This window comes from Acanthochromis polyacanthus, chromosome 23 (genome assembly GCF_021347895.1).
Source record: "Acanthochromis polyacanthus isolate Apoly-LR-REF ecotype Palm Island chromosome 23, KAUST_Apoly_ChrSc, whole genome shotgun sequence".
NCBI lineage: Eukaryota > Metazoa > Chordata > Actinopteri > Pomacentridae > Acanthochromis > Acanthochromis polyacanthus.
The window spans coordinates 7,873,028-7,897,779 of NC_067135.1; the positions used below are offsets into that span (position 1 = coordinate 7,873,028).

At 41.0% G+C, this 24,752-nt stretch overlaps 2 protein-coding genes across 2 annotated transcripts; one reads left to right on the forward strand and one right to left on the reverse strand.

Moving 5' to 3' along the window:
* The first annotated feature begins 13,383 nt into the window (after positions 1-13,383).
* Positions 13,384-18,408, forward strand: zgc:101765 (uncharacterized protein LOC450036 homolog). Its single transcript, XM_022214913.2, has 6 exons — positions 13,384-13,584; positions 14,477-14,774; positions 16,902-17,047; positions 17,258-17,397; positions 17,488-17,646; positions 17,727-18,408. Exons 2-6 carry the CDS (start codon positions 14,536-14,538, stop codon positions 17,904-17,906), a joined length of 864 nt encoding a protein of 287 aa, XP_022070605.2. The 5' UTR covers positions 13,384-13,584; positions 14,477-14,535; the 3' UTR covers positions 17,907-18,408.
* Positions 18,278-22,945, reverse strand: badb (BCL2 associated agonist of cell death b). Its single transcript, XM_022210246.2, has 4 exons — positions 22,777-22,945; positions 21,994-22,140; positions 21,013-21,233; positions 18,278-20,844 (listed from the first exon to the last, which is right to left on the reverse strand). The coding sequence occupies exons 2-4, from the start codon at positions 22,130-22,132 to the stop codon at positions 20,707-20,709; spliced, it is 498 nt and encodes a 165-aa protein (XP_022065938.1). The 5' UTR covers positions 22,133-22,140; positions 22,777-22,945; the 3' UTR covers positions 18,278-20,706.
* Positions 22,946-24,752: the final 1,807 nt, after the last annotated feature.

Sequence of the window (24,752 nt, forward strand, 5' to 3'; positions counted from 1 at the left end):
AGGAAGAAAAGTAAAAGTCTGCTGTCAGCATTCACGGAAAAATCAAAAACCGCTGCAGCCAATGAAATAATCTCTGATTGGACACGTAGTTTATAACATCGAAATCTAGGATTTATCTTCTCTGAAAGCTGCATGTAATATGTGATGAAACAGAGAACTTCCAAATAAAATCAACAATTTTTGTCACATGTGGTATGATGTCAGCAACTCTGCACTGAAGCACAATAAGGCTGACAAACAACAGTATAATAGGACAAAGTAAAGGGAACGGATAATTGTTTATAGGAATTTTTCTTGCATGAAAAACTGTCAAATTTCTCGATCCGGAGACTAAAAAATACTGATATTACGCTGTTATGTAGTCTTATTTTAAGTTTAAATCAGATGTTAAATCTTTTTAAATCAACCCTCTTTTTGTCCACATTACAGCAGAATTATTCTACTTTAAAGATCTTAACAGAGAGCAGGTCGTGGTGTCGCTACATCACACACACACACACACACACACACACACACACACACACACACACACACACACACACACCTTCTAAGGAAAACACAATTATCATCTTATGGCCCCTCTACCCCAAACATTCCCACTCCAGTTATGTCAATGGAAAACGGAATGTGTGACATCATCACCCCCCCCAAACACACACACACACACACACACACACACACACACACACACACACACACACACACACACACACACACACACACACACACTATTAGTGTGTTGACTGTGAATTGCGTGGACGTCCTCGGTGTGTGTGTGTTTCCTCTGATTCCTTGCCAACGGGAGAAAAGAGAGAGAGGCTGAGAGACTGTAAATGTGAATGGGGGCTGCAGCACCTCATCAGGAGTGAATGAACTTAGATGAAACGTACACACACACACACATTACTCCAGTGTGACTCAGCGGGGTGACTGATGTTTGTATCGCTCCGTGGCCCCGTCGCTTTCGGCTGCCGTGGAAACCGTGGCGTCTTGAATAACTATAATATCATTAATGTGTCCGCTTCCACTTCTGCCCTGTTATTTTAATCTCCTCATGTGTGAGTGTGTGTGGATGAAAGTGTATCGTACATCTATATCATGTGTCTGAATTGAAGTTATGGGTGGCACAGCAGTGTGTGTGACTGTTGTTTTAAGTGCTCTATGCGTGTTTATCATTATATCTGACAGGATGTTGTGAGTGTGTAAGTAGATGTGAGTGTAAGATAAATTATGTGTGTGCTGTTTTGGGCTCTATGACAATGTAAGGAGGGGATTAGGCAAAGTTTTCCTGTGTCTAAGATGATGCTGTAGTCCGGTTGACCCATTTACCCCCTTGGATAAACACACGCATGCAAGCGTGGACACGTGAACACACAGCGACCTTTTCTAGCGTCGTTCATATCGAAATTCTGTGATTTTTATGATTTTTTTTCCCACACCAGAGACAAACATCAGCTGTAAATAAGTGAAAGAACGCTTAGCCGACTTAGATTGACAGGAGGAAAGTGAAGTTTCCACGAGGTGTGCACTTAAACGGACGCACACGCACATGGAGGAGTGGAAATATTCATTGTCGACAACAATTAGCAGAATCAAAGCCTTGGGATGTGATTCTGTGAACTGAGATGTCACTATTTAGGTCACGATGAAGAAAAACATTACTAAAGTAGAAACTGAGGTGGATTTCTCAGGATCTGATTAGGAGAGCGTGACAAGAAATTTTTCCATGCAACAGTTTCTGTCTGCGCCGGCGTATTACCTGTTTTCAAAACGTTTGATGTAAAATTAGGAAAAAGGTGGATTCGGTTGAATGAAGAGAAATGTGTGAGAAAAGGAGCGAAGTTCAGATAAGCAGAGAGATTATGGAAGCACAAGGGAAACAGCACCCTTGCTCTCACTGTTATGCCTTTTTTTAAAGGTAGTGTCTACAGATACGGACCGTATCCGTAGCCTGTGGCCTACGGATACGGCACTTTCCATTTGCCGACAGATACGGACCGTATGCGAGTCTCGCAAGTCAAGAAGCTGCTAACCACTGCAAACTGTTGAAAGGTAAGCAAAGGTTAAGGTTAGGGTTAGGGTCCGTACCTGAAGTACCGATGCTACGGGTCCGTACCTCTAGCATCTACCGGGAGTCACATGACCAGATCTCGCGTATCTGATTGGCAAATGGAAAGTGCCGTATCCGTAGTCCACAGGCTACGGGTACGGGTCCGTACCTCTAGCAACAACCTTTTTTAAAGGTAAAAAGTGTGTAAAGAGTAGCTAATGAAAGTAAATCCAGATTAAAACAATACTCACATGTACGGAAATGTAGAATGAGATCAGTCTCTGCTTTTATTTGACTGTATATCTGGGTTTAGTCTTAATCTTCCACATTTAATAAATAAATAAATGGTTCCTTTTTAGCCAAAGCTGCTGCAGACTTTTATCGACGTATACGTATTTAATTTTAACATTCTATATCTACCTTATATTGCTTTCGTGTGCGACTCGAGATATAAACAACCTGATTGTAACCAGAAACTGTAAAAACAGAAAGATTTTCAACTTTTTAGCGACAGTTATGTTTACCAAGAAGTACAATTAATTTTAAGTTTGACATCATGATATTAAATCAGAAATCATCAGTTAATTCTACATGAACTATTTAAAGATTCATCCAAAATACATAACTTGCTTAAACCGGATTTTGTAAAAAAAAAAAAAAAAAAAAAAAAAAAAAACCTTGAAACTACTACAAATAATCCTTTAGTTCATCTTGTTGCTTTTTTACAATCAGAAAAACAAGTTAAGATTCAGTCCACGATAGACAAAACTAAACAAAATCAGAAAAGAACAATGAACGTTTATTTGCGTTAATGAGACGCTCCAACATAAAGACGACACAGTCTCTATATCTTTAGCAGACCTTCATATTTCACAGTAAATCAATGCCCTCGTGTCTGTGTGAAACTCTCAGCTTTCAGGGGTCTTTGAAGAACAAGTAGAACGGGAAGATATGGCTGCAAAGAGAAAACAGAGACTTTTACAGTCTGTTTTAGTGAATAAATCAGCGGTGGGCTGTTGCTACTGAATATCATCATTAAAAGACTAAACGTGTGCGATGGTTGGCATGCTGGTGCTGAACGTGGTCTTGTCGGTCCTCGTTGTGCTTCGGGGCATCTGGCGTCTCAGCAGACATTTCTGTGCGTATAAAAGCTGGACTTCCCCTGCCCACTGTCATGTTTCTCCCGTGGCTGTGAAAGTCAATCAAGTGAACCAAAGAGATGCTGGCATCGCCTCTGCTCTTGTGTTTTGCTGGCGTTGTGACTGCTGTGAACCCGGCTACGTGTCCACTGCACACACATGAACCTACCTGAACAGTCGGGTCAGAATCCCGGGTCTCTGCGGTGTCTCCTCCACCTCCTCCACTGTGTCCCGTGTCGTCCCACCTGGACTCCTTCTGCTCGGACTCACACCTGAGTTCAACAGGAGTCTGTCAGCATCTCTGCTCTTTTTCTGTGGAAGATGATAAGAAGAAATTTAAAAAATAGATGCTAACTTTTAGCATTCCTGGCTATCTAGCGTACTAAATCTGGTAGTCTTAGCCTTAGTTAGCCTACGATTAGCTAGCTACATTATTTATTTGGGATGATGGTTTTGTTTGAGGCTGTCACATCCACTTTATGTTACCCAATGTAGCATCAGTTCACACCATTAGCACCTGCCAAGCTTTATCCTCATCCTAAAAAAGTAAAACATTTTAGGGGAAATACTGAAAAACAGAACATAAATCGAATCTTTGTGTTGTCTAGCAGTAAGTTTTGATGTGTTTCTGAACTACAGTTAACATTTAAATGGCATTTTGTTTCAAAGAAAACATCGCAAATTACATATTTCCTCCACTTTATTAAATATTAGAGCAAATTAACTCTATGCTGCAATAGAAGAACAATGCTGCTCCTTGTTTTCATCGTGGATCAACAGCTTTTTACCAATAATATTTTAAGTCTGCAGTGACTTATGCATACACTACTGTTCAAAAAGCTTTTTTTTCAATGAAGATGACATTAAATGAATGATAAATCCAGTCTAGACATTGTTAATGTGGTAAATGACTATTCTAGCTGGATATTTTTAATGGAATATCTCCATAGGGGTACAGAGGAACATTTCCAGCAACCATCGCTCCTGTGTTCTAATGCTACATTGTGTTAGCTAATGGTGTTGAAAGGCTCATTGATGATTAGAAAACCCTTGTGCTGTTATGTTAGCACATGAATAAAAATGTGAGTTTTTATGGAAAACATGGAATTGTCTGAGTGACCCCAAACTTTTGAACAGTAGTATAAATATAAAATCCATACACATTTTTTTAGCATCTTATAAGTTGCTATAAGTTCTAAAATCTTGATTGTTGCTCACTGATGATCGCCAATCATGGATCATTGGAGCTGCTGTATCAGTATAGTGAAGAAACTACTTCTAGTTTAGCATAGAGATGAACGTCAATCTATTTTAAATAATCACAACTCTCTAAATTAACCAGTTAGTAAAGTGTTTGCTTTGTTGCAAATGTAATATATGCATCCATGATACAGAACACTTTGACAACTACAACATTCTGGTTTTCATCACTGGTTGAAATCCCGGCCTGGGCCTGGGATCTTTCTGCATGGAGTTTGCGTGTTCTCCCTGAGCATGCGTGGGTTTTCTCCGGGTACTCCAGCTTCCTCCCACAGTCCAAAAATATGCTGAAGTGAATTGGTTACTCTAAATTGTAGGTGTGAATGTGAGTGTGATTGTTTGTCTGTATATGTAGCCCTGTGACAGACTGGTGACCTGTCCAGGGTGTCCCCTGCCTTCACCCGAGTCAGCTGGGATAGGCTCCAGCACCCCCCGCGACCCAAGTGATGATAAAGCGGTGTATAGAGAATGGATGGATGGATACCAAACTGTCAGGATGATGTCTCACCTTTGAAATGTGGTTGTCTTTTTGTAAGTTTGGCATTTTTCTCATTAGAAAATTAAAAAGCGGCACAATAGTTTGGCATTTTCTCCTATTTGAACCGACCAGAACCATGTTGTGATATTGCTGAGATGCTCCACACGAGCCAGAATGAGTTATTTATCTTCATGAATCTGTGGTTTCCATCCATGCCACAGATTTAGACAATCTGCCAACAAAAGTCCTCATCTCAAGCATGCATTACCTTTCATTTAAATTTGGCGTGTAAAACTGCTGGATTTATCCCTGTAAATTAACATGAATTCACAAAAATGCTCACCACTCTTTCCTTGAACTTGTTTGTGCAGGAGCAGGCTACTCCTGACAACCACAATGTTCAAACTTAATCCTTGTTAAAGCTTGTAGACTTGTATTGGCACTTCCTTTTCAGTGTTAACAAAATAAATAACTCACTGGGCTGACATAACTAGTTTAAATCATTTTTTCCACTTGAAACAAACGTTGAGGGGGGAAGAAAAAACGCTTGAGAAGGAAGGGATGGAAAAAAGTCCGAGTGGACAAGTGTGAAAATAAAGGATGAGATGAGATGAAAGGCCACGGACGAGGAGGGAGCGGAGAGGAGGGTAATTTTGGGACTTTGTTGCTAATCAAACCGAAGCACATCACCAGAAACACACACGTTCCCTCACATAGACACAATTACACAGCAACTCGCGGCCTGATCTAATGCTATTATTAACCTTAATCACACTTGTTATCCTACCTGTCTGCGCTAATGTTAGCCCGGGGCTGCAATAAAGTGTGCGTGTGTTTGTATATAGAGAGGAAATGAAAGAGTGTTATGAGATGGAAATTGGAAAGAGAATCGTTGGAGTCAGTTAATTTTAAACAACTGCGGGCTTGAATGACTGACGCCTTCGTTTGACACAAAGCAGGGTGACAAATCAGTCGACCGGGGAAACGCTGCGAATTAAAGACTGAACTGAAAAGAATCACCTTGTCGACACGTTCTGGACAGTCTCTGGCCTCCCCCTGTGTGTGCAGACTTTCCAGTTTGCTGTAAATTAGACACAGAAAAACAGTTAAGTTACAAACCTCTTTGAACACTTTCTTTACAAAAGAAAGGTTTGCTTTTTTATGTGGATGTGGCCTCCAAATACCTTTAGTTACATTTGGGTAACTTAAAAATGCCTGATTTTGTAGCCGACACCAACATTTTCTACAGATGTATGGATATTTTGACAATTGTGATTAGATCTGTCTGTCCGTCCGTATATCCATCTATCCATCCATCTATCTATCTATCTATCTATCTATCTATCTATCTATCTATCTATCTATCTATCTATCTATCTATCTATCTATCTATCTATCTATCTATCTATCTATCCATCCATCCATCCATCCATCCATCCATCCATCTACCTATCCATCCATCCATCCATCCATCCATCCATCCATCCATCCATCCATCCATCCATCCATCCATTCATCCTGAAGGTGGTAGCACTGTGCTGCATGATGTTTTACTGCAGCTACATTCAAACCTCGATATCCTACGATTACACATGGTTTAAATCCATAATCCACTATTTATTAGACCGAAATGTGGTTTAGACACCAGTCCTGGAACATCAGTAGCCAGTCCAGTCAACTGTTTACACCTCAAAGTCTACTCAGACTCAGCTCCAAATTAACAGACATCATGTCAAAAATAGTCGTCCGTTTGGCTGCATTTTGTTTAATCGGATGGTCAAAAGCATGGCAGATGATCTAGAAACAGTGACCCGTCTGTGATAGTTTCATCAAAAGTTGTTCTACTGGGACACAATTTGATGTAGTTGTATTTTCAAAAATCATCTCCAAGTCTGTTGTTATCAGTGTATCATCAAATAATACATTAAAAATGTTTATTATGCTGCAAATTCTACCTTTACGTTTGTTCATAGTTCATTCAAGCTAATAAAACTGGAATGTAGAGTCCCTATAGGTAAGTCTCCCCATTTAGCGGCCATCTTGGCAACACCTCAGGGTTGTTGTTTTAGGCTAACAAGACCAAGATCCAGAAGTAAATGAATGTAGAGCGAGCCATAAGTGCAATCTGAACAGTCACTGAGACATAAAAATTATATATATAGGCTCACTGATAAAATCTCATTAAAAATGTTAAAAGTATTGGTGACTTTGCCCTAAAATAAGGTCCAAGGAGTGTTTTATTAACCCTAAATCCCACCTAGTTCATAAATCTACCATGTATTTGAACAGTTTCGTGACAGAGCTGGATGTTTCTTGGATTGGCTGTTAGAAAACAGACAATTAGCTTTCAGTGAGTAGGGGTCCTTACTTTGTAATGTGTCTACTAAAGTACACTCAGTGCACTGTGGCTGATTTAGTTTGATCAAGAGATAGAGTTTATTTTTTGATTGGTCAAAGAGCAGCTATGCTTTCAGTGCTAAATTCCTAAGATTCGGATACAAAGAGCCCTAAAAATTCTACATATGCTGCTGAAATTATTTGACAACCCTCAGCCTCCAGACAAAACTCACAAACAGAAAGAGTGAGCTTTTACTGAAAAGACTAATAAGTGCTCTAAAAGTAGAAAAACAGACCAAACCATCAATTCCATCAATAAAATGTGTCAGAGATGTCTTTATAACTATGTTCAGTATATTTTTCACACTACAGTGAAAACCCCCACCAGAAACAGAATAAGTGCAGAGAAGAAATACAACAGCTGCCATTTTTTTTGTCCGTTCTACGTCCACACTTGTTCTTTGAAACTCTTTTCTGCTCCCATTTTTCCAGGAGGTTTAACACAAAAACAAACCATCTGTCGCTCCTGGGCGCCATGTCGACGCTCACATCCACACAAATGCCAACAGTGAAGAAGCAGAACGTAGGACGCCTCTGAAAACTGACAGAGTGTGTAGCAGTGATTGTGTTTGTGCGATACAAAGTGTGCTACGGACCTCTGTGATGACAGTGATATGATGGTCAGTGTGGTGGATGTAATTCAATGAGAAATGAAGAGCGATTTCCCGTGAGCTGGTGCTGATGCTCGAGGCCGTGCCGTTTGCAGGATGTTTACACAGTTTGTGCATCTGAGTGTGTGTTCGTCCAAAAAAAAAGGAGACGATTCTGTTTACACAAGTTAAATGCAAACTAGACAGAGGACTTGTTTATGTGTGTGTGCGGATTTGAAATGATCGTTCTCGCCCCACTGATCCGACTGTCAGCGTGATTGAGGTGGCGCCCGTTCGCTTCTTGTCTGTTTCGTAACTGCAAGCAGCCACTGAAGCGTGTTTGTGTGAAGCAAAGTGGTTGTCAGAATGAATGTGTTGGTGATTTTATGAATAGGAACACTTAGTTTCATCCCTGCACCACGTATAGAAAGGTGTCTGTGTGGATGCTAGTGGGAACAAGCATCTTCTTATTATGTTGGGCATTAGAGCTGCTAAAAGTTAAACCACAGCGCTAGTTTATGGCTCAGTAAGCTTCTCATAAGGAGATATTTTAAATATATTCATACATACATGGGCGTAGGTTACACCTGAATACTGGGGAGGACGTTTCAGGGCGGTTTTGAGCATCACACATTTTATTTCCTGAATTTTTCAACACCAATTTAGGTATTTTCTGCAACAATTCATGGTGGAAATGTCTATTAAAAGCAAAAAAATCAGGCACCATTTAAGCTGTATTGATATATATATATGGATGTAGTCGCACTTTATGAGCTTAAAATTTATATTTTGTATTTTTCATAGTGGACTGCACATTGGAATAGTGGTTAGCACTTTTGCCTTGTAGCAAGAAGATCCCTGGTTCAAATCCCGGCCTGTGCCTGGGATCTTTCTGCATGGAGTTTGCATGTTCTCCCTGTGCATACGTGGGTTTTCTCCGAGCACTCCGGCTTCCTCCCGCAGTCCAAAAATATGCTGAGGTTAATTGATTACTCTAAATTGTCCATAGGTGTGAATGCGAGTGTGATTGTTTGTCTGTATATGTAGCCCTGCGACAGACTGGTGACCTGTCCAGGGTGTCCCCTGCCTTCGCCTGAGTCAGCTGGGATAGGCTCCAGCACCCCCCGTGACCCTAGTGAGGATAACGTGTTGTATAGAGAGAATGAAAAAAAGGCTCAGTGCTGAGGAGAAAAAAGGGAAGAAAAATGTCACTGAATGCTGCATTGATGCATCTGGAACTAACTTTATAGCATTTTTAAATGCTCTTATATATATTATATTGTATATTAGCATCTCAACTTCAATTTCCCCTCCTTTATATGAGTTCAGCTTGTCTATACTTATTTTATTCATTTATATTTGTGATTTTTTCTTGTCACTGTGCACTTGCAATTTTCTATAAAATCTTTTAAATTAGAAAGCACTTTGTACTTAACCTTGACAAGCGATGCTAAAATAAAACTACCATCATGTTAGAGCTGATGTGATAGCATGGCTACACTGAAAAAAGGCTTTTTTAAAAATATAAATCTTGTCAACAGAGGATCTATTTGCCATTAAAATTTGCAATAAATTTATTTGCAAGATTGAAATTTGCAGGAACCATAAATATGTTTCTTTCAAAGGCTTAAATGTGACAAACAGAGCAGTGAGAACACTCACCCTCGTACAGAAATCCTGCTTTCAGCCTCCATGTCTACAATCAAGTCCTTTATTATGGCCTCCTCTAGTGGTGAATCTGTCTTACGGCGCTTCGGCTGAGGCTCACAGGTATAAGGTTCATGCTGCACTGCCTCGTTCTGCTAAAAAAAAACACTACAGTCATTTCTTAAGCTCCAATTCATAGTTGTATCACATGATTGCACTGCATTATAATGTAAAATATACATAACATTTTATTCTTCAATGTATGTAAATGCAATATGGGGCATCTTTAATATATACAAACTGTTAAATATATAAAGTAGAATATCTTAATACTGACTTTAAAACCTTCTATATTATAGTACACAGTGGAGATGCCATCTATGGCAACAGAAACAATGCTTATGTTTTTTGTTTTGCTTACGCTGGGCACGTAAAACAACAGATAACACAGTTTGACCATAAAAGTTGAGCACTCCAGCTTGTCCTTTCTCTCTGTTTTATGAGTAATATAAAAACAACTCACCTCCTCGGCTTGCTTTGCTGAAACGAGATAAATAAACTGCTGTGAGGTGCCGTTAAACCTGAACAGTATGTTTTGCTTCTTGTGCTGAAGTTCACCAGTTTATTACAGCTGACTGGCAGGACTAGTTAAGTTTTACAGGCCTGTTTATTGTTTTACACGGAAAAACACAGTGACATTATGTATACACACATTTAGCCAATCGGTATGAGACTTTTAGTTTTCTGAGGATGGACTGATGAGCTCTTATCCTGCTACTGAAGACACAACAAATGGATTAAGAGATGAAAATGCAACAAGAACAAGCCTCCCAGACTTTGTGTTTGTTGAAATTTAACAAGCAGCTGCTGTAGTAGCTTTAAAAAAAGCCAAACATAACTGACTTGAATCATCCTTTTATACACTTGCAGGTGTAAAGCAAAGCTGGGAGCGTCTGCAGCAGATGTGCCACCATCCTCACCGTTCTGCATGTTTTTCTCCAGGTAGAGGATCAGAACAAAAGGGTAGACTCTCAGGTTGTCGCTGTGTTTGCACACACTCTCCCAGCGCCTCTTATCTGGGAGCTACAGTTAACAAAATACAGTCTAGTCAGTCAGTTTCCTTCATAAAATTGGTGTAAATTGGTTGTAAAATGTTTAATAAAAAGAATAGGTAGAAGTGGAGGAAGAAAGTGAAGGAAAGGATACACGGGAAGACAATGTAGTGGGCGGTGGAGAAAGGCTGCAGGCTGTCCAGGTTGCCAAGAATGGTTCTTATAATTTCCTAAATGAAAAAAGGAATTAATTTTTTTTTAAAAAGAACAACAAAATGTGAACGCTGACACAGTGAGTGAGTAGGCGGCATCCATAATTACCTCCAGCTCCTGATTGAAGCACTCTCCTCCGATAACCTCCTCCCCACTGATGACACAAATCAAACCCATTTTTAGCAGGAAGATGTTGTTTTATAGACGTTTGAGTAACTTATTATCAGTGAAAGCCTTTTGTAATGCAGGACATGTAATAAGCTTTAAATAAAACTTGATAAAGCTGAAATGCTGCTGAGCTCTGACTGTAGGAAACATTAAATATAGTTTAGATACAAAAGAGTCTTCTTGACTCACAAGGAAAAATGGCTCCAAGGCTTTACTTAGAGATCAGTTTTATTCCAGGGCCTCATCCCTGACTAAAGACAGACAGATCCTGTGAGGCTTCTTTTGCAGATGAAAAGAAATGTCAGCACAAAGTTTGAGAGCACACAACATATTGTCAGCTGTTGAAAGAACTGAGTGAAGGAGAATAAAAAGTGTGTTTCCTCCGTCGCCTGAAGCTCAGCTGTGCCCCCAGCAGCTCTCCAGAGTGAATAATATTTTTCTTTGAAGAATCAAATCTATCAGGAGAAAAGCGGCTGGAGGGAACTAATGTGTGGATGCAGCCTCCATCAGCAGTGATCCTCACACTGGCCTGTTGGCTGATTTCAAGCTGTTGTGCGGCTCTTTTACTCCGCTTTGAAGAAATATGTGTTGAAAAAGACAAAAAGAAAAGGAAACAATAAGGGGGAATACTTTTTAACAATGCCCTGAACTGTAGTAGCTCTAATCCAGACCATTATCTTCTGTTTCAAGTTCTGTCTCAAGATATTTCCCTGAAGCTACTTTTGGTCTTCAGCCTGTAAAGAAAACGTCTTAAGAAGTCTCAATTCTTGTGCCAAGTTCTTGTTAACCTTTACAAAAGGGCAATAGAAAGCAAACTGGAGACTTCACAAACTGGTGTCAGATGTATGAGCCTGAGGGGAAGGTTGTAAGATGAAGTTATTCTCTATTCACCATGACAGTAGCTTTATTTTATTACTTTATTACTTCTTCAAGAATTCTTCTTCTTCAAGTAGCATCTGTAATTTCAGCAGTCTTGTGTTGTATAATGACAACTAAACAGACTCTTGGAATTATCTTGGTCATAAAAAAGCACAATCAGTTAAATTGCATAATTACTGGTTATGAACTGTATTTGCCACTGATGCTTATCCAAATACATTTTTAACAAAATGCGATTTATAGCTCTCTAGTTCCTCTAAATTATACCTCAAGCTTTTTGGTTTTTTTTGTCACCATTTTTCACCTTGTCTTGTTTTTTCTGGACTTAGTTCAGTTTCACTTAAGTATGGATTCGTCAGCAAACTCCCATGATGCACTGAGCATCTCTCCACTACATTCTGTGTCTCTATACATTTATACGCCACCACTGCATTTCACCAGCTTTGTGTGCTCCTGTAGTTTGTGTTTTGTTCTCTCTGTACATATATCTGGATGTGGAGCAACATATTTCTGATCTCTGGCCTTCCAAACGTTTATTGTTCTCCTAAATCTGTCTGTTTTCTATCAGCTATCTGGTTTTCTCTCGTCTTCATCATCATCACCCAAACTGTCTGATGAAGGTGAGCCTAATTCTGCCAGAGGTCTTTTACTGGGAAAGGAGAGTTTGCTTGGTCAAAGGGAATCCAAAACAAACTTTGGATATGTGTGGTTTCTCTGTGTTTTGTGAGGTTGTTACCTACAGTAAATATGTGAAGGTCCTTCAGATATCATGATATGAATTGATGCTATGAGAATATAATGTTATTGAATCCTGAAGACCAAAGCAAAGAGGAATGAAGGGAGGTTAAATACATTAATAAGTCTAAACTGAGGTTTCAACCAGTTTGTATCTTGCCTGTAGCTGGATCCTCCTCTGATCTTGAACTTGTAGATGAAACTACCAGCTTTAAAGAATCTGGTTTCTGGGAAAGGGAAGCTGAAGGTCTGCAATGGCATGCCTGGCCTGCTGGGAAAATTAGTATATTAATGTGTTAATTTATTAACTGTATTAATGTGGGAAGCCTAAACATAAACTACTAAATGGATTTGGTGTAAAGTATTAAATAAATGTATTAATGGGTGGACTATTGGTCACTTGACCAATTAAAACATACACTAGCTACATGTAAACACCACTGATGAACATGTTGCTAGGTAGGTAGTTAGCTCGAAAAAATTTGAAATACAGCCTTATCTTCACTCAAAACTCTCTCCTCTCACTCGCTCTTAAAATTACCGTAAAGTCTACAGAAAACGGCGACCAAGAATTCGCCGCCGGTTGTTTTCCACCCTCCGGTAGACTTTAAATAGTTAAAAACGTCTCTGTCAATTAAAAACTCGACTCGACTCGAGATTCGCTGGTGCTGCTGAATTCCCGCCTTCCGGTGTTTTTGGCAGCTATGATTGGTTGGAGCTTCGACCAATCATCGGAGCGTCAGAGCAGGAGTCACTATGGTGACGGAGAAAACCGCCCAACCAGTCACATGACCGTCAGCTGACAACGTGTAGTAGGAAGCCGCAAACAGACGTGGTAAAGTTTGAAGTTACGGTGTTCACCCGTGTCATTTCGTGTCATTAAACGTTTCTGTAGCGTTTTAAAAAGACGTCAGGACCAGGCCGGTTTTTGAACGTCGTTTCTTTCAAAAATATTTCCTCTGAGGCGAAACAAAAGGTTGGGTAGAAATGTTTATTATCGAAAAAATGGCTTCCATTTAATAGCTTATTGCTGCACATGTTCCAGATTAATTTATGCTGCGTCACTGTCACCATGTTTTAACGCTGTATTTACTGTACATTCTGCACATACTGCACCGTCTTGTGTTGTTGCATATTAGTGTTTGTCCTCACTGCAACGTTCCAGTACTTTAACACTGTTATAACAAACTTGTTTGCACTGAAAGCTTCTCCACATGTCATAACTCAACCACAATTTAGTCATAAACTGTGGCCTAAACTACGCGCAAACAGACCTCTGCACTCTGGGGAATTTTTATGCACCAATTTGTACCTTTTCTGTGATAATTTGTGATGGAAATATCTTCATTTATGTGAAGATAAACAGGCGACAATTAAAATTATAGTGGAAATGCATTAAGGTTGCCAGGTATTCTATATTGCTTTCAAGATTTGACTTTAAAAAATAAATAAATAAATTAAAAAAAAATTTATATATATATATATATATATATATATATATATATATATATATATTATCCCTGCTGAGTGAACAGACATACAGGTTACATCCACTCTTCTGCCCTCTTATGTGTGTGTGTGTGTTTTTTAAATGAGCATACATGCTTTTTATTTAGTTTTAGTTTGTTTATAACTCCCGGACTTGAATAACTCGTGTATTTCAGCAGGATTTCTGCTCACATTCTGCACATATGTGTTTAAGATACCAAAGGAAAAAAAACAGTTTCCCCTGTCAGAGGTGCTGCTGCTATTATGAGTAAAACTGCTTTTGAAATGCACCTGTCTGACTGTATATAAAAACTGAACACAGTGTTTTTAGTAGAAAAACTACTATGTTTCTCACTCAACTCTTTTCGTTTCTTTGACAGTGCTGGCAGATCCCGTAGTCCAAACAGGTTGCAGAGAGAGGAAGTGCCTTTCAGACCAGATGTCCTCCTCTTCTTCTGTCACCCTAAACACAGGGGTTCAGATGCCCCTCCTGGGTTTGGGGACCTACAAGTTGCGGGGACCTGAAGAAGTGTATCGGGCTGTGGATGCTGCTCTGTCTGCTGGTTACCGGGCCTTTGACAGCGCAGCCGTCTACCGGAACGAGGCCGACTTGGGCCGAGCGCTGAGGGAACTCCTGCCTAAACATGGCTTAGCCAGAGAGGATGTGTTCATAACCAGGTGAAGAAATCTTGAATATAGCTTTATTCCATTTTCACTCTTAAGGGACCGTTTGCTCGACCGTCTTTGATTTGCTTGAACTTTTTATCTTGAAATCGCAAATTGATGTATTAAGTGTTTTCTGAGATAAATTTTGTTTTAAAAGTTGCTTGTCGATCAACTTTTAGCGCATTTTCTGCACAATATCTCAAGAACTATTTAAGATAAAAGCCTGGAATTCTTGTGAAAAAAGGGAAAAAGTGTGCCTTTAATATACAAAAGCTATATTTTATTCTGTTATATTTAGAGAATTAAATGGATAGATAGATAGATACTTTAGGGAACTTCAAGAAATTCAACTATTTTGAACCCCAAAACTCTTTTCTACTGGTATTAAGCCATGTAGTAATATTTTTTGTTTTTGTGTTACAACTTGTTGTACCTGGTCAGTCATTTATGACAGTTGAGCTAAAATAACTTTATTGTTATTTTTTGTTACAAACTATTTCATATTCAAAAGTATTTTGTGTGTTTTGTTTTTTATTATTAGAACATTCGATACATTAATTGTGGTTCAGAAAACAAACAGTAGTTGAGTTGTGCATTTTCAGTTGTTTTGTTAATATATGTTCAAACATAGGACCTTTCATGACTACTGCAGTTTTTTCTATGTTTCATCTTACCCATAATTAAGGATTTTAGCTACTTCGGAATCTGTTGCATCATGAATACTGTTGAGGAAATTTCACTCTTTGTTCTGCAAAGTTTGCTGCAGTGGGGTGTTTATTGGTATTCCGGCACACGGTGGGCTTACCAACACAGAGCATGAGCCTGTGAAGGTAAGCCGACCCAGAACATTTGGAGATTTCCCATTTTATGGAGATGTCAGAGGGTAAGGAGGGGCTGTATGCAAATACAGAGGGTAAGACAAAAGGAACATCTCAGAGAAAGGGTTGGGGGTTGTAAGTAAATAACAAGGTAGACAGTGGTTAATTTGTGTATGGTTGAATCAAGGGTAACAAAAGGGCAATTGGATAACAGGAGGTAAGACGGGGGTATGGCAGACAGAAACAAAGGATGAGTCTGATAAACACTTGCAAATAGCAAAGGTGTGATAATTGTGGATAACCATGGGGCATTGAATGAATGGGTGACATGTGACAGTGGTACCAAAGGTGTGCTATTTTCTTCATCAGTACTAACACTAAAAAATTCAAATTTTCATTTTGAATAGTTCCTGGTGTACTGTCACCCATGCAGCCACTTTATTCCGCTTATCCTGGGTTGGGTTGCAGGGGCAGCAGGTCATTCCAGAGTCAGACGTCTTTCTACCCAGCAACACTTTCCAGTTCCTCCTGGGGATCCCACGGCCTTTCCAGCCTTTCCTGCTTTCCTCCCAGGCGGACGTGCTCATAAAACCTACAGAGGAAGCCGCCCAGGAGACCTCTGAATCACGTCTGAACCACCTCAACTGGCCCATTTCGATGTGAAGGAGCAGTGATTCTGCTCTCAGCTTCCTCCAGATGTCTGAGCTTCTCACTGTCTCTAAAAATGAACCAGCCACCCTACAGAGGAAACTCATTTGTAGCATCAATCTCAGTCTTTCAGTCTCTATCCAGAGCTCATGACCACAGATGAGGGTTAGAATGTCGGCTAATTAGTAAATCGAGAGCGTCACCTTCTGGCTCAGTTCAGTTCAACGGCAACATTTCTGCTGATGCTGCACGAAGCCGCCTGTCCATCTCATTCTCCGTTTTACCTTCACTCGTGAACAAGATCCCAAGATGCTTAAACTCCTTCGCTTGAAGCAGCATTAATTCTAATTCAAACAAAAATACCAAAAATGTCTCAAGAGTGGGTCTTTGTAAATGTCTTTATTTAGTCTATAAATAATTTTGGCATATCAGAGTTGGTTTGAGCAGAAATAATTTTTAAAATGTGCTGATTTGAGATGGTATAACCCATATAGGATTATATGTAAAATGCTGCTTTTCACTGCACTAAAAAGGGCAATGCATGCCTCTACTTGCTTGGATTTCACAGCCACATCACATGATCACATGAGGGCACGGAGGTTGACTTCGTGGCTCGGTGCCCATGGAAATCTTTCCCCTCAACCTTCTTCTTTTCTCTCCCCTGTCGATGCAGTAAGCTGGGACCGAAGGATCAAGGTGAGCGGGCCATGGACGGTGCCCTCCACAGTCTGGCTCAGCTGGACTTGGGTTACATCGACCTCTATCTGATCCACTGGCCGGGCACACAGGGCCTGGTGGTGGCTGACAAACACAACCCAGGTGGAGTTCAGATTATGTTTGCAAAAAACACAATATATATGTGTGAATTATTTGAAGTAATTTGCTGCCTTTGCCAGGTGTAGTGAGTGATTTCTACATGAATTCTCTGCTACTTAAGAGATAAAATCCAACCTGTCTTCTCACATTCCTCCTCTGCATTGCACTTGAGTAATGTCGATGACGTGGTTCTTACTTAATATTTGATCTCAGGCAACCGAGCTCAGAGTTGGGCCACGCTGGAGGAGCTGCATCGCCAGGGGAAGCTTAAGGCCATAGGAGTGTCCAACTACACCCCAACACACATGAGGGAGCTAATGCAGAGCTGCAAAGTCCCTCCTGCAGTTCTACAGGTAGAATACAGGACTGATAACGTAGAACACACAATATGACACTCAAGTTAAGATTTTTTTGTGAGAAATCTGACATATTGTCCCCTTCAGGTGGAGTTTCACCCACGGCTGTGCCAGTCAGAGCTGAGGAGTGTCTGTAAGGAGTACGGAGTGTGCTTCCAAGCGTACTCCTCCCTGGGGCAAGGAGAGCTGGTCACTGATCCTGCAGTAATGGAGGTGGCAAAGAACTGCAAACGCACACCTGCACAGGTAAACTGACTCCCAGCAACCCTATCTGTGGCACAAGTTATTTAGTCGGTGTTTGATTACGATCTTCTGCTCCCCTGCAGGTTTTATTGCGCTGGGCGGTGCAGCAGGGCGTCCCGGTGCTCCCCAAGTCATCAAACCCGGACAGGATACAGGAGAATGCCAGACTTTTTGACTTCAGCCTGAAAGACCCAGACATGGACAGACTGTCGTCTCTGGACTGTGACCACAAGTACTGCTGGGACCCGTCCGAGGTGGCCTGAAACACAAACTGGGACAGAAACTCTATCCTCCATGATGGCTGCTGTGTGGGGAATTACACATGCAGCTTAGGTTTTTAAGCCATACATACTCAGATCAACTACTGTTATTACTGTTGCCCGTATTCCACAATACACTGAGAGCCTTTTCAGTCAGTATTTACAGGCTTTATTGCCTGATGACTTACTCCTGTTTACAAATCTCTTCTTGTGCCATCATTTTAAGACTTAATTCCACATTCATCACAATCTCTTGCCTCACTGTTTCTTTTCAAGTCTTTTCATGTTCTCTTCGAATTACTACAATCTTGTAATGAGCAGCTTCAAAATCGTCAAAACCTCCTCTGCTTTAAAGAAATACAACGAAGCGGATCTCCTTTAAAACCACTCTTAAAATTATTTATTCACAACAGCATATACCAGAGGTTTCACAGCTGTAGAGAAAATACATTTACAAAAGTCATTAAAAACTGAAAAAGAATAATAGTAATAAAAAAAAAGGAAATCTTAAAATTTAATTTTCTCCACACACATCTCCAGTTTCAAGTAATACTAAGGATGGTTGCAAAACTCCAGGTGCCCAGGCAGGTTTTTCCTCTGCGGTGTGTTTACTGCCACAAAATCAGTCATAACACGACTGTCTTCTTTATTTTTTTGTGACAGTAAACGCACCTCCACGTATATTGTGCTTTTTTTTCCTTCTTCTTGAGCGTAATATGTGACAGCGAGCAGTAAAGTTTAAGGCGGTAATTGGGTAAACGGACAAGGCTGGCTATGCGGTGTCACATCACAGGTTACAGCGTGTTCAAGGCAGTTCGTTACGACATTATAGAGAGTAAAGCATTCATATCTGGCCCCGACCTCTCAGCGCTATGCACGTGCTCTCTGCCAGCTTGTACTACTTGTGTCAGCGTACATGCACAGGTATATTAGGAGTGTTTAAATGTAAAAAAAAAAAACTTCTCTGTGACATCATAAAGCAGTGGATTCACTCCCCTTTGAACAGTTTAAATTTGACAAATGATCATTCAGTTGATCTTGCACAGTCGAGTCGATGCAAACATACAAGAGAAAAGCTATTAAACACAAACTAACCTCAGCGACTCGGCACTCAGCCTGCACACCCGGGAACTTCACAACTCAACCTTACAAGTCGAGAGGAAGAGAGTAAGACACAGTAGAACAAACCCATTACCATTTCCAGTAATCACATATTGATAAACAAGTCACAGCTAGCCCAACCCTTTTTACCGAGCTTATAGGAGTGCTGCATGATGATGTATTTCTGTTTCTTCTGAGTATGTGCCAAGGAATTCTCAAAAACCACATAAATATTAAATTCAGCACCTGATCAGCACTCCTAAAGCTAAGGCATGACAGACTAAGATCCCATTTAATTCACATCCCAATGCAAAGTGAACAAATTCTTTTATAAACAGGACTGGAAACTGATTTTTCCGAAACACTCTAAGAAAAAAAAGCAAGTGGAAGTCCCTCGGATCTCTGAGTTCATCCTTTTCATGCATTGGGAGCTGAGTAAACGAGACCAGAGTGTTGGCTCCTTGTACAGCAGTTAATTCATCCCTTCCCACTTCTTTAAATGTGTGTGTCAACATTTACCACAACAGCCATGGATTGTACACTGCCTATTGCTGGGTAAGCCTTGTAAATAAAGTCCTGGCTCAACTGCCTTGCTTGTAACCCCCGCCCCTCCATTTGATAAAATATTAACAAAATATTTACACATAAAAACTCCAGAGATTGTATTTTTTTTTTGCTAATCCAAGGCTTTATAAAGATAGAATTCATATTGGTTTGTGCTTTTATATGTCTGTTTAATGTCATCCGCTATAATCTAACCCTGAAAGTATTACAAAAGATAATATTTCTGCATCACAAGAGATTGTCCTTTTACGAGATTGTTCTTCTTTTGATAAATTTGAGATATAAAGCAGTTAGTGATAGTCGAGTTGTTTAAATGGTACTGGCTTGCAGGTAGCAGAGCAGGAAGATGGATTAAAGACCCACTTAGAATGCCTTAAAAAATCCTTCTTTGTTTTGTTTTTTTTATATAAAACTTGCCTGCAGGTTGTTTTGGCACACTTACAGTTATCCTAATGAGCTTGTGCAAGTCAAACACAAACATTTGGAGCAAAACAAGCCTTAGTTTACACACAGACACTGGTGATTTCCTTATGAAAAGGAGGAAGGAAATTCTAACAGCATTCAAGGTGGCCTTGAATAATCGGGTGTTTGGATTTCAGTACATTTATCTCACCATCTACAGCATATTGCATAGTGTTGATGTGAGAGACAGTTGAAAGAACAGGAATCTTTTAACTGAGTGGTCACCTCTCCAATCCACTAGTATGCCAGTGTTTCTCTGTGTTTTTTTAGGAGATCGTGTCTCCTCTCGTGGCTCATCCTTTTATATCCTCCCTGTGGGATTCACGTCGGCAACAGTTCATCCTCACGCCTCACTGACTTTAAGCGTTGCACAGTGGACTGCGCAATCTTATTGTTTACATCACAATCGACACAAATACAAAAAGAAAATATGAAAATGTAGTTACCAATGACATATAAAGATGACTCTTCTAGGATGGGACTCACTGAGTATGCACTTGAATGCGATTAACTGCATGTCCCTTTTAGCCTTTGCGTTTGGATCCTTTTTTATTGTTTTTGTTCAAGCCAACCTCTCTTCTGTCACAGGTCACACTGTTCTGCTCTCTTGGCCTCCCCGTTGCCGTCTTCTCTGTCGATTCCTTATATCTTCAGGTCTTATTTCCTCTCTTGGCGCCTACTCATTGCGATGTGTGTGGCTTTCATGGTGGTTGTTCTCTCCCTCCATCTCCTGGTGACTAAAGAGGTAGCTCCACCAGCTTTTAGAGTGGTGCATCTGTCTGGCCGTCCCTGCGCTCCTCACTCTCTTCATCTCCTGGAAAACACAGAGGCGTAGTGTTAAAAATAAAACGGATTAGTAAAACCAGTTTATTTCACGACTGATATCTTTTTCCTTTATCACAAACAGATCTATTGTCACCATCTTTCTGTCTTTCTAAATCATATGAATCCTTCGTCCATCCTCTGACCCCTCATTTCTCACCCCTTTGTCTAGCAGGCTGTCAAACTCGTCGCTCATCCTTCGGAGCTGCTGGCCGTACTTCTTGGCGGCCCACAGCGCAGGGGGAGCCGACTTAGACCGTGCCCTGAACGGAGCTCCCTCTGTGGGCGTGCCGGCTTCCTCTTCCCCCTTTGCCTGGAGCTCCTCATCTCTGGAGAGCGTGGAGGCGTGGGACTCCGAGTTCAGCCTGATCCGACCAGATGCTGCATGGGAGAAGGAAAGGTGAGAGAGGGAGAAAGCGCCGGAAAAGGGAGCGTTAATGAGATACAGCAGGAATAGAGGAATTTTATTCACTGGTTACAACTGAAACAATGGGTTCAATAACCCCCGTTAGCTTCCACTTCAACCAAAGCAAAAAACAAACAAAAAATAGTCAAAAGTTAGAGACGTGATTTAGAAATCATGGATGAGTTTATATGTATTGTGTAAGAATAGAATCAGCTTTGCAGCAGCTGTGACTGTGAAATGAAACTGCAGCAGAAAGCAAGGGAATATTATTTTCTTTCAGTTACACAACGTTGACCGAGATTCATGCTGATGTCATCAAAGGATATATCTGTCCTGTAATCGTCATACTACGTTGACACACACCAGACTTAACTTTGGAAATTCTGGAGTAGTACAGAGGAAGCAGTGTTGTTGAGCACGGGCAGCTGGGTCCCAAAAATAACAAACACTGCATTTTTTCCTGTGTGACGGTAACTTCTGTGAAGGTGCTGACAGATGAAGCAAGCTTAGACTGATATGAATGCTGCCAGAAAAGTAAATGCAACAAAAGATCATCTACTTTTACGTTCCATCTGGTCCAGATTGTGGGCATGGATGCTCAAATATACTTTGACAAAGTTAAAAACTGAAATGTAACCACGCAGAGGCATCTTCTGTAATTGTTTTGCCAACATTTCTGCTCACCACTTTCCAACCGTCCTCTCCATTTTCCCATAATCCTTTGTGTTTCCCTACCTGGGGTTCTGAGTTCAGGTAAGGCCATGTTGCGGCGGGCGAAGACAGGCATGGCTTCTGTTGCTGGTGAATGGTTGTTTTCTCCCTCCACTTCCTCTGGCTCTGAGTCGCCGTCTGAAATTGAGAATTTTGCAGCCATCGTGACATCTGGAGGAATAAAATTGAAAAATTTAGGAAAATAGGGATACAAGTAAAACCTTGAATTAGTAATGTATCCGTAACTAGATGCAAATACTGAACAAAATCAATACTATTACGACCACAGTAGGTAAATAATTGTATTGAAACGTCCTTGACCTGCCGGAAAACAGATATAAATCATGTTTTTCATAGGAATTGTGAACATTTGACACCATAAAACTCTATTATCAAGACAACTGTGCTATTTATTTTGCCAAACAGCACACAGGCTAATTATTCAGGAGTCGTAAAATGGTATCTTGTGTATCGGACTTGCAGCCACCTGTGTAACACACCCAGCAGCAGAATATCTATTTACTGCCCCTGATGTTAGCCAGTCCAAAGGTATTTCAGTGCAACAACCCCAAAGATAACCGGCTTGTTTTCACAACACATGGACATATTTAATGTTAATACAGACTCAGTGTTAAACTGTAGTTAAAGCTGCAGACAACCCTTCCTCTCGGGTCAGCTCACCGACTGGGCTGTGGTGTTGTTGTTGACTGAAGAGGACAAAAGAAACTTCGTACAGGGCGGAAGCTGCTGCGGCTAATTTTAAGCTAACGGCGTCCGCAAGAAACGATAACAAACAGGTTTCCTTACCCAAAATCTTTGTAGTGTGAGTCCGAAAAGTGTGTGTTTGGTCGGTCGGCTTCGGGCGACCGCAGCTGTTGTTGTTATCCGACTCTTGCCTTTTTTCTTTTTTTACTGAACTGTACTCTTCTGGTCCGCGCTCACCCAATCGGCGCGCGTAACTGCTCCGCCGCGACGCGCTGACGTCACTGTTGCGAGCGAGCACCGGGCTGCGGCTTTGTTTGTCGCCTCTCCTTTACCGTAATGCACAGAGCACATGCGCAGTGCGATTCTACACGAGCAGGGACGCATCCAGGAAGTGATCATGGGGTGACCAGATAGAGCCACAGGAAGTCTTAAGGCCCGGTCACACCGCCCGAACTTTGCTGGAGCGTTCCTTGAACGGTGAAAAAAAATCATCACGTAACCGTTCACCACCGTTTAACAGAAGTTGGCCCCTGTTAAAGCAACGCCGTATACGCTCGGCCACCGCTGATGTTTCTGGAGGGGCCCTCCTACCGCTCCGAAAGTTTTGAGCTGCACAAAATATTGCGAGCGGTGAGGAGGGGGCAATTTTCCGCCCCGGCAAAGTTCACCCCCGCTCCACCAACGCCCAGTCAAAGTTTGGCACCGCTAGACGCAAGTTCGTGGACGCTTGGGTCCGCTAGGCCAACGCAGAAATCTTGAACGCTGGACCACCGCTGCTTCACCAGCGTTGCCCAGGCGGCGGTTAAACTTTGCACAAACTTCGGTGGAGCGGTTGTAAGCGTTTTACGAGCGGACACGGGGTTGCTGGAACGGTGTCGAGCATTGAAGCAGCGACCCATAGCGGCGATGAACTTTGGTCTGGCGTTGGTATAGAGGTGTCGGAGCGGGACCAGAATTTGGCTATAAATACGGGGAGAAATGGACCAGGAGCTCGTTTGGAATCGAGCTGGTGCACTAGTCCAGCAGCAGAATCAGAACCTCCTCAGACTGCAACAAGCTGTTGACAGAAGGAGAAGAGAGAGAAGAAGGAGAGACAGAGTTGTGTGGGTCAGACAGTGGATACTGAGAAGGCCTGAACATGGACTGTATGACAAGCTGATGGTGGAGCTGAGGAATGAGGATCCACGAGCCTTCCAGCACTTCATGAGGATGCCACCAGCCATGTTTGATGAACGATCCGTTCAGCTCCGTAGTCACAAGCGGTATGCCGCTAAACCAACTTTATACCCCCGCTGAGCCAACGCCTGCATGCGCAGAACGCCGCTCTACCAACGCTCGCGTCACCGCTAAACCAACGCTCGCTACCGCTAAACCAACGTTAAAGCAACGCCGGCTTCAGCGGTGCACCGCTAATCCAACGACCGTGTTTTCGATTTTTTTCCCCATTTTGTGCGCCCCCTCCTTACCGTTCAAGGAACGCTCCAGCAAAGTTCGGGCGGTGTGACCGGGCCTTTAGGATGGCACTCAAAAACAAAAACACTAATTTCAAGAAACTGATCAATTGGTTGGTTTATATTTGCTTATTTCATGAATTTTATTAATCAAAAAATATTTTTTGTAGACTCGATATGAGAGTAAAAAATATCATCACATTCAGATATATGAATGCATCACAAAAAATTAAAATGTTGTGAAAAAAGTTTTTTTACAAATGCAAGTTAGTCAAATGGGAATTCAGATTCAGACTTCTTTATTGCCATTCAGTAATTAACATCACAGATGCACTACACAGATAAAAACAGACTTAAAACACAGAGTAAACGATGCATGTAATGAAGGCTATTAACGACTGGAAACGGATGTTATGAATGATATATACAGAACAAATAAAGGATATTGCACTATATAGATATACACATAATAAAAAAGGCTGTTGCACTTATAGAAATGCTGCAAGATTTTACAATATATTGCAATAACTATCAGTCTATATATAACTATCAACCTATTAGTCAGCCAAAATAATGTATACGCACATCAGGAAGAGAAAAACTTGCATAACTATTTCAATACCAAAT

Excerpts from the sequence above, each read along its gene's own strand:
- zgc:101765 (XM_022214913.2), top strand. The coding sequence starts at position 14,536 with ATGTCCTCCTCTTCTTCTGTCACCCTAAACACAGGGGTTCAGATGCCC. Across the intron at positions 17,048-17,257 it reads GGCTGACAAACACAACCCAG|GCAACCGAGCTCAGAGTTGG; the intron begins GTGGAGTTCAGA and ends ATTTGATCTCAG. Across the intron at positions 17,647-17,726 it reads GCAAACGCACACCTGCACAG|GTTTTATTGCGCTGGGCGGT; the intron begins GTAAACTGACTC and ends GCTCCCCTGCAG.
- badb (XM_022210246.2), bottom strand. The coding sequence starts at position 22,132 with ATGGCTGCAAAATTCTCAATTTCAGACGGCGACTCAGAGCCAGAGGAA. Across the intron at positions 21,234-21,993 it reads ACCTGAACTCAGAACCCCAG|CATCTGGTCGGATCAGGCTG; the intron begins GTAGGGAAACAC and ends TCTCCCATGCAG. Across the intron at positions 20,845-21,012 it reads ACAGCCTGCTAGACAAAGGG|GAGATGAAGAGAGTGAGGAG; the intron begins GTGAGAAATGAG and ends TGTGTTTTCCAG.